Here is a 10,360-nt window from a genome sequence, read left to right as displayed (position 1 = left end):
ACTTATATTATCTATTCAACTAAGACTCACTGATTCAAATTATCCGGCCAGAGCAAGTCTCCAATTAACAACTCACCGATTCAAATGATTCGGTCAGACAGAGTTTCCAGTTAACAACTCACTGATTCCAATGATTCTGTCAAAGTGAGTCTTCAGTCAACAACTCACTGATTCAAATGATTCGGTCAAAGTGAGTCTTCAGTCAACAACTCACTGATTCAAATGATTCGGTCAAAGTGAGTCTTCAGTCAACAACTCACTGATTCCAATGATTCGGTCAAAGTGAGTCTTCAGTCAACAACTCACTGATTCAAATGATTCGGTCAAAGTGAGTCTTCTGTCAACAACTCACTGATTCAAATGATTCGGTCAAAGTGAGTCTTCAGTCAACAACTCATTGATTCAAATGATTCGGTCAAAGTGAGTCTCCAGACAACAACTCACTGATTCAAATGATTCAGTGAAAGTGAGTCTCCAGTCAACAACTCACTGATTCAAATGATTCGGTCAGACAGAGTTTCCAGTTAACAACTCACTGATTCAAATGATTCATTCAAAATGAGTCTCCAGTTAGCTACTCAGTGGATTCACAATTCTGACTCAAAAGGCACCAGAAATGGGAGATTCTTGTCGGTCAAAAAGTAAGTAACTAATGGTGAATTTTAGTCTTTATTATTGTAAATGAAAATCATAGATCAGGACTGTCAGTTGTTTGTGAACTAAGATCTGCTTTGAAGTGTTTAAGCCCACTATATGAAATGCTTAAATGCGGATATATTAATATCATTGAATCACCTCTCAGTGGGGTAGGTTTTAGGTAAAAACTAAACATTAAAATATTAAAACATTAAAGTAATGCAAATTGCTGCCCTTGCATCTAACCCCGCTGAAGCAGTGAGTTTCAAACTGGTATGTTTGCATACTCATTAAAGTAAAAATAGTAAAATAAACGTTAATCGCTCAGTACTTTTTACAGCTAATACATTAGATAAATATTCACATACTTTTGTTTTTTTACTTGAGTAAAATTGAAATGGAGCATTCAATACTGTTACTGGAGTAATGTTTTATGGTATCTGTACTTTTACTCAAGTGCTTGTTTTGTGCATTTCGTCTACCACTGCTGGCAGAACATGGTACTACCATGAAAACTGTGATATGTCTTAATAGATCACCCAAGACATATCATTCAAAATATCTTAATATCATATAAACAAGTCTTTCCAGTCCTCACAGGAAACAGATTAGATGTTAAAGTGATCTGTTTAAGACAAACAATAGACTATTCTAAGAAGAGTAACTGATGTGCCGTGTTTTTCATTATTCATTTCCAGTCAAAATGCATTATTTGTAGAAGTCATCTAAGTGATAGATGAAGCACTCTTGGCCATCGCTAGCGTGGCTCTCGGCCAGGATCAGTCCACAGTAATATAGAGTCTGTCGAGTAAGTGTTTTTTCCTCTTAGGTAAAAGCATTTCTGCTCAGCCGAAAAACGCTGCGAGCGTGAACTCTGGATGTGTAGGTCACTCTAAATGTTATGGTATGCGTATGTACACACGATGCTGTGTGTGTTTGTCATGTTTTAATGCTTAATTTGGATTATGACAATGATAAACACACATATTCATCGAGCGCCGCTTCGGTCCAGGAGGTGAAAGGGTCAGTTTGGCCTTGAGAAAATGCTCGACAGCACATTTTCCTGTTGTTCTTTGCCGGTGTATTGCTGATGAAATTGGACACTCTATAAAAAGCGACTCTAGCAAAGCCTTCATGAGTTCAGATCACTCAATATTCACTCTTTCTCCCTGAGAGCCGCATTTATCTCTCCTCTGAGGAGTCTCGCTCTCATCATTCTTTATCTCAGAGGGACATTAAGTGTGACAAATCCAATTACCCTTCGCCTCGGTAATTAGCATTAGTGCCGACGTTTATGATTGTCGTTTATTTACCAGACTGAAGGTGCAACAATAGTGTAAGCGTACGTTAAACTGGCCATCCACTGTGATGAGCAGCTCTAAATGTTTCTCTGTGAACCCTGGTGATGTACAGTGCTCGAAACCCATCATATTTATGGTATCTGCCTTTTCTTGATGCATTGCGCTCTTGTGAGAGAGAAACTCACCTGCTGAGAGAGAGAATGAGACAGAAACTGCGTTGAGAGGAATGCTTGTGTGGGAAGAACAGGTCAATGGCAAACGCTGATGCATTTGTACATGAAGTGCTGCATTCTGGATAGACTTCGGCTCTTTGACCTGCATACAATCTCATACACAAATTTTACATATGGGTCATTCCTGGGATTCTGTAACTCAAAACATCATTTGAAAAACTTTTTTTTTTCAACTACATTTAATTATTTTTTCAGATTTAGACACCTTTTTTTCAACCCCATATCGGGCAAAATTGGATTGGTTTAAAAATGATTTTAAATAGAACTTTTCTTTTAAAACAAACATCTACCCACTCGTTTCCCTCAAAAATATGAATAAAAATTATATGTATATATTTCATTATCATATAATTATTATTATTATTTTTATTATTATAACAAAAGAACCATAGTATTAAAACATTTAAAAGAAACATTTTATATATATATTACATCAAATAACCAATGTACACACACATAATGTTAAAATGAGAAAAATTCATTGTCATTGTCTCTTGAAAGATGCATTTGTGCTCTGCTTTAGTTCATCTTTCTCGCTGACTTTGACTTTCTCAGCACAATCAGATTGATCATTGCTGATAATCAGCTGGTAACAAGCCAGAGTTTAAATGAGCTATTAATGTGCTGATTTTAAGAGGTAGAAGAAAAGATTCTTGAGTGAGAGTCACTGCATTCAACACACCTCATGACACTCCAGACATACATACACCTGCTCTTATATTTGCAACTAAAATAAGCTATTTTAATTTATGATCATTTACATTTACACATTTGATATGTTAATTGCTTTTCGTAATTGTAAGTCTTTGCCTGTGCCAAAAAGCTGCGGTCTCCACAATGTCTTGATGTCCGTCCTCAGAATTTTTGTGTAACATTTATTTTATATTATGAGTTTAATTTATTTACTTATTTATTTTAATATCATTTACTTTACGCAATGTTTTCATCTCCAGACTGCCGTGACATCCTGTTACCCATGATGCTCCGGGAGCTGAGCGGGGCGTTGGCCGTGGTGGGGGAGGGGCTTCAGGATGAGAAACGCAACAGCGTCGAACTTCTGAATAACATCCTGGAGGTGCTGAGCCGAAACGACGTGGTAAGAGCCAATCAGAGAGCAGCACACTAATACACCAGCCAATCACTGCACAGTCAGTGGATTTCTGGAGACATTTCATTCAATAGTGAAAAACCATTGATTAAAAATAGTGAGGTCCGAATTAAACATGGATACACTAAAATTGCTATAAAATATAAAGAAATTACTGATTAAAGTATTGTTTCGTCATGAGTTTAATAGTTTGACATCAACTATTCATTTTTTACTTTTTAATTGGGAATTTAGAAGTTCTTGATATTTTGAGGATTCAGAAACTTCCACTTTTTTGAGGATTATAATTATGATTTGAAAAATGCATCTAATCAAGCACACACACTCACCTAGATGTAAAATCTGAGTGGGTTTTTAATTACTAAAATGGCGGCGGATTACACTCGGTTCTTTGATGTCTGATGCTCTAATCTCACTTTGCAAACGCTGATGCGCTTAGACACTGAACTTCCTGAACTTCCTCTTCCAAAGAAAGCGGTAAAATGGAGACAGAGGGAGATAATGAAGGAGGTCAGGACACTGCCGTGTGTTTATCAGCGCTGCTTGTTTAACCCAAATTGTTGCTCTCACACAAAAACAGTTTTTGGTGTTTGTGTGTGTTTAAATCCTTCCTCTTAAAGACTGCTTCTGAGTTCAAAACAAGTGTTGATCTATTCAAAGATCTGTGGCATAATGTTCATTACTACAGAAAATAATTGCATACTTTTAAAGAAATATGTATACTAATATGCTTCCAGAAGAAACCTGTGGGTTTATACATGTTTTATATAGTTTATATTATTGAAATTGTATTTTTAAGAACATTAGTAAAATGTTTTGATATACATTTTTATATCCAATGCTAAAAAATGTTAAATATGTGTGTGTGTTTTAATATATTTTATAAATTATGTTATATAAATATATAAAATATTATATAATTAAAATTTTAATAATATATACATTCTATATAATGTAAAATCTATATAAATAAATGTTTAGAATTTTTAAATTAAGAATTATTCTTAAAATTTAATATTTAAATTTTATACAATTATATATCATTTAAACATTAATACATATTGACAAATAATGGTATTGTATATGTGTATATATATTAGTGCTGTCCAACAATTAATCGGGATTAATCACACCCATAATAAAAGATTTTGTTAACATTATGTGTGTGCACTATGTATTTTTACTATGTATATACACACCAATGCATGTATATATTTAACAAAATTTTGTTTATATATTAAATATATTAATACATAATATAAATTATATGAATATAAATGTATACATGTAAATAAATGCAAATCTTTTTAAAATATATACAGTATATGTACAAAATAAATATACACAGCACACACAGATATGTTATTTTTATTTTAGATTAGTGACAGTGATTAGTAATAAGTGATAGCACTTATATATACATAATACAACAGTTTATATATATATATATATATATATATATATATATATATATATATATATATATATATATATATATTTTTTTTTTTGTCTTAGAATGTAAAAAGCTAATATGGGTCTGCTTGTATAGATGGGCTTTTAGTTATTCATCAGTTTGATTTTTCTCTGTGTATGTTGTCTTTTATTTTCAGCTGTAATCAATCAGTCATGCAACAAATGCTAATGAAATGTCAGCGGTGTTCAATCTTGACACTTTTCAGGAAGTCAGCTAATGAATGACTCTGAATATTAGAAGCGTGGAGTTTTAACATCACACTTAATCTTTATCTTGAATAGAAGCCAAAGCTGTACATGTCCTTCAAGAGCTGTTTGTGTGTTAGGGGAGAGGCGAGGTGAGCGGGTCAGACCCGTCTGATTGTATGATGATGAGCGACTGATGAGAGTGATCGAGTGCAGAAGAGAGAGCAGAATGAAGATGTGACAGGGTCGTGACCTCTCGCCTGCTCCTTTAACAGGATTCAGAGAGCGTTTCACAGTTCAAACAAACAGTGATGGAGAGAGAAGTGTGAGGAAGAAGCTCACTCCCCTTCTCTCTCGCAGGGCATGTTTCATGCTGCGGTTTGAATTAAACTCTCGGAGAGCCTTCAAAACATTATTCACCTCAAACGATTCTTCTAAAAATATAGATGAGAGAACATCTGTGAGAGCGAGCATTTGTAGAGTTGCACACAATCATTATGGGATGGGAAATACGCTGTCTAGGTAGGGTCTGAGAGTATCGTTTTGACATTTTGAGCCACGTTAGAGCAATTGTAAAATGCGGATAAACACACCTTTTTGAAGATAAGAGCAACCATAAAAATCCTGCTAATATCCTGTACAATGAACTAAATCTAATGAACTAATATACATGCTGGACTATACATTACATTTTAAGTCTATAATCACAAGACATTAGAATTTTGGGGTCAGTGAGATCTTGTGATATTCTTGAAAGCAATCTCTTGAACATGATAAATGTCTTTGTCACTTTTGATCAATTTATTTTATCCTTGCTAAATGAAATTAGTATTTTCTTTAAAACACAAACTTAATGGTACTATATATGAATATGTTAGGGCTGTCAGGTTAATGTGTTAACTTAATAAGTTATGAAAAATAACGTGAATAAAATATTTTAACGCAGTTAACGCACTGGCCCCGCCCACAAACCTCTACGTCAATTTACGTTTCATATAATTGACTGTTGACAAATATGATGCAGTGGAACAACTTCATAAGTCCTGAAAGAAAACCCAATTAAACAAATGAGATGAAAATATCGGGGAAATGTTCTAATATTGCATGATAATGATAAAATTCAATATCTGTGAATAAGTATGTGAATTAGCTTGTGAATTAGGGATTAGCTGTTAATTTGAAGGTGAAATTATTCACCATCTGTTCAGAGGTGTTTTCATTCTGTGGAATAACTGTTTTATTTAAAGAACGGGGATCTATCAAAGTCCGTTCACGTTTGAGGAAGTGAATCATGGCACGAACAAATGAGATCTCCGAGGACCGCAGAAAAAGAGTTGTTGCTGACTATCAGGCTGGAAAAGGTTACAAAACCACCTCTAAAGAGTTTGGACTCCTCAAATCCACAGTCAGACAGTGTGTGTACAAATGGAGGAAATTCAGGACCACTGTTACCCTCCCCAGGTGCACTCCACCAACAAAGATCCCTCTAAAAGCAAGACGTGTATTTGTCTGTGAGGTTGCAAATGACCATGGCGTTACCTCAAAGCAACGAAAGGCCTTTCTCACATTGACTGATGTTAATGTTCACAAGTCCACCATTAGGAGAACACTAGAGCAAGAATCAAGGAGAAAGCCACTGCTCCCCAAAAAGAAAATCGCTTTCCGTCTGCATCTTACTAAAGATTATGTGGACAAGTTTTGTGAATAGATGAGACCAAAAATAGAACTTAAAAAAAAAAAAAAAAAAGAGAAGCATTATGTTTGGAGAAAAGAACACACCTCATTCCAGCATAAAAAAACGTATCCCATTTGTGAAACATTCATGGTTTGGCCCGGTTTTGCTGAATCTGGGCCAGGACAGCTTGCCATCATTGATGGAACAATGAACTCTGAATGCAACAAATTCTAAAAGAAAACATCAAGACATTTGTTCGAGAACTGAATCTCATGAGAAAGCAGGTCATGGAGCAAGATATTTTTCCCAAGAATACAAGTATTTATTTATTTATTTTTTTACCAAAGAATGGTTTAAGAAGAACAAAGTTAATGTTTTGGAATGGCCAAGTCAAAGTCCAGACCTCAATCCAACTGAAATGTTGTGGAATGACCAGAAACAAGCAGCTCATATGAGGAAACCCACCAACATCACAGAGTTGAAGTGGTTCTGTATAGGGCTGTGTATTGTCAAGAATCTGGCGATACGATATGTATCACAATACAGGTTGCGATACATTGGGATACTGTCAGAAAGGCAATATATTGGGAGATTTCTTATTTTAGGAATAGGACATATTTTAAGGAAAGCTGTCATTAAGAACAAAATTGTATTCAAGTTTATTTGTATAGCGCTCTGACGCACCTGTCAGCTGGTGGAGGCGGAACTTATAGCGATTGCCTTTTTATTTGTTTCTTTTATTTTTCAACAGTTTTTTATATGTGAGAGTGTGTTTTATGTTGAATGTCAATGTATCTGCATGATTACCATATGTTTGAGTGCAAATCAGCCCAAATCAGCTCGCTATTACTGTATGATCACGGCTATCAAAATCATGAATGCCATGAATCTTTTTTTTTAAACATAGATATTCCGTTTTTGAGAATCTATACAGTATCGGCAAACAAAATATTGCGATACTCACGTGTATCGATATTTTCTTACACCCCTAGTTCTGAAAAACTCCTACAAGATATTGTGCAAGACTGATCAGCAAATATCAAATATTTTTGTCTCATTTGTTCGATTGTGTTGTCTTTGCCTACTTTCAGGACTTGCTTGAAAATCTGTTGATGTTTTGGGTTAAATTTATGCAGAAATATAGAAAATCCTAAAGGTTCCACAAACTTTGAAGGAACACTGTAACTTCTACTTTAATGTAACATTTTACTTTTGAGTCTGTTTGCTATTTTAAATGATTCCTTTGTTGATTTTCATTAATGTAATGACTGTTTAATTAAATCAGCATAACCTATAGGCAACACACCAAATACTAACTTGATGATTAATTTGGTAGCACTTTATTTTACAGTCCTGTTCCTCGTGTACATACTATGTACTTATTATAGTAATTACAATAACTATGTAATAACTAGGTACTAACCCTGAACCTACCCCTAAACCTAACCCTACCCCATGTAGTTACCTTGTATTACTAGAACTTGCTTAGATAAATACACTGTAAGTACACTATAAGTACATGTAAATACACATACTGTAAAATAAAGTACAACCATTAATTCTTCAGAATTATACTTACACATTATTTTCATTATTATTTGGGGCAAAATAATGATTTAATGCATAAACTTTAAAATAGTATTTGTTTATTACTTGCTTTTGCATTAAATCATGGCAACATTTGGCCCAGAAAGAAAGAGTAATGCAAACTGTACTGTATGACAGGGCACAGGTGCCACAGATATCACATATATATCTCTCTCTCACGCACACACACACACACAGGCTTCACAGGGATTATAGGTGTACCTGATTAAGCCATCATCCACTGACCACTGAGAAAGAATGAGACGGATGACGATAAAGGAGAAGAGACAGAAACCCATAGAGAGAGAGAGAGAGAGAGAGAGAGAGAGAGAGAGAGTGGCAGCAGCTGAAATAAAGAGCTGTTGACGTTGAGAAACACAATATGAAATGAAAAACTCCATGTAGAGATATACAGATGTTTCTCTCTCACTCAATCCCTCTCTTTATCCTCCTCTGCGTCATGAAATTAGTGAGGGGGTGGTGAACACACACACACACGGGTCATTTTCCTGAAGGGTGATTCTCACACACAGACAGAAGATGTTGTGATGAAGAGTTTTCATCATCCATGCTTCCACTTCAATGTCAGTTGTTCAGAAACGTAACTTCGCTTGTGAGGAGGAAGGAGAAGAGAGTCTAATACCACCAGTCATCCAGTGCACTTTTAGAATTATTTCTATACTATTATAGTATTTATTCATATTTGTATTAACTTTTAGTTTTACATTTTCAGTTTACATTTTAATTTAAGTTTTAGTTATTTTCTTATATGCTTATGTGATTTTTTACACACACACACACACACACACACACACACACAAATATATATAATAAAAATATTTTACATGTTTTATAAATCTATTTTTTCCTATTTATTATATATTTACTTTTATTTAATTTAAAAAAAATAACTAAATGTATTCTAGTTAGTTATTTTGTTACATGTTTATATGATATTTTTTTCAATTATTTTGTAAATACTTTATTTTCAGATTTACGTTTAGTAATTTTAATACTGTTTTTTCATCTGATGTATATTTTATTTAATCTTAAAATCACTTACTAAAAACAATTAGCATTATTTATATATTTACCGGCTGTGAAGGCATTAGGTGTGCCATTGCATTAACAAATTATTACAAATGAATTCAAGGTTATTAGGAGAGAAAAAAATTCTGTCTTTGGAGTAAAATCCTGCATTATGCGGGATGGAACATGTATTAAGATTTAAGTTGACTTTAAAGGACTCCACATTTTTAGAAATTGGCCATTTTTGGGTCCAGATGGGTTTTCTCAGAATCGATTTAAAAAAAATAAATAAAAGAAATAAAGGCCTTTAGTTGACATAACACACACACACACACACACACACACACACACACACACACACACACACACACGCACACACACACTCACACTCACACACACACACACACACACTGGCCTTTTCAGATCTCTTCAGGGCTAATCGATACATTTAAACAATAAATTAATGTGATAGAGCCAGAGAGACCAGACCTGCAACTAAAACAAAATCACCCATTTAACTCTTCATTCGCACAATTTAAGGAATGGTTAACTAAAAAAATAAATAAATAAATTCTCTTAAGCATTAACTCATATCATCATATCACACTGCTTTCTTCTATGCAAATTAAAGAGAATAGTGACCAAGAGCTGTAAAGATCCACGAATGACAAAAGTCAGCATAAAAAATATCATAACGGTGTGACTTAATCAAAATCTTCTTTTATGTTTATTTAAGAAATCAACTCAAATTTAAATAGCTAGTTACTGAGAACCTCAAAAATCTTACCTAACAGCCATGGTTCACTTTCATTTGTATGAAAAATATCTGGTTATGATGATAGAAATTGTGTCTGCTATTCATCTAAGATTAGTTGCTTATAAACAGGGAACGCGGAGGTGAAAACCTAAGAGTCATTCTGTGTGTTTGTCTTTTAATTGGGCCACTTAATGAGAAAATCTTTGACCGTTTGGATGCAGTGGGTTCAGCGCTAGAATATAAATAACAAGTGTTTTGTCTCGTTCTCTTCCAGGGAGACACATTTCAGCACATTCAGGACATTGTGTCGTCTCTGCTGAGGACGATAAACCGCACAGTCATCACCATGGGCCGAGAACACGCTCTCATTGTGAG

At 34.3% G+C, this 10,360-nt stretch overlaps 1 protein-coding gene across 1 annotated transcript in view; it reads left to right on the top strand.

Moving 5' to 3' along the window:
* LOC127971195 (dedicator of cytokinesis protein 2) overlaps window positions 1-10,360 on the top strand; it is a 97,826-nt gene that overhangs the window by 39,989 nt on the left and 47,477 nt on the right. The window contains exons 25-26 of the mRNA XM_052574034.1: window positions 3,124-3,266; window positions 10,260-10,355. Coding sequence (XP_052429994.1) covers window positions 3,124-3,266; window positions 10,260-10,355 — 239 coding nt within the window. The remainder of the gene's footprint in view (window positions 1-3,123; window positions 3,267-10,259; window positions 10,356-10,360) is intronic.

The sequence above is a fragment of the Carassius gibelio genome, chromosome B14, assembly GCF_023724105.1.
Source record: "Carassius gibelio isolate Cgi1373 ecotype wild population from Czech Republic chromosome B14, carGib1.2-hapl.c, whole genome shotgun sequence".
NCBI lineage: Eukaryota > Metazoa > Chordata > Actinopteri > Cypriniformes > Cyprinidae > Carassius > Carassius gibelio.
This window is presented reverse-complemented; position numbering and strand designations above follow the sequence as displayed.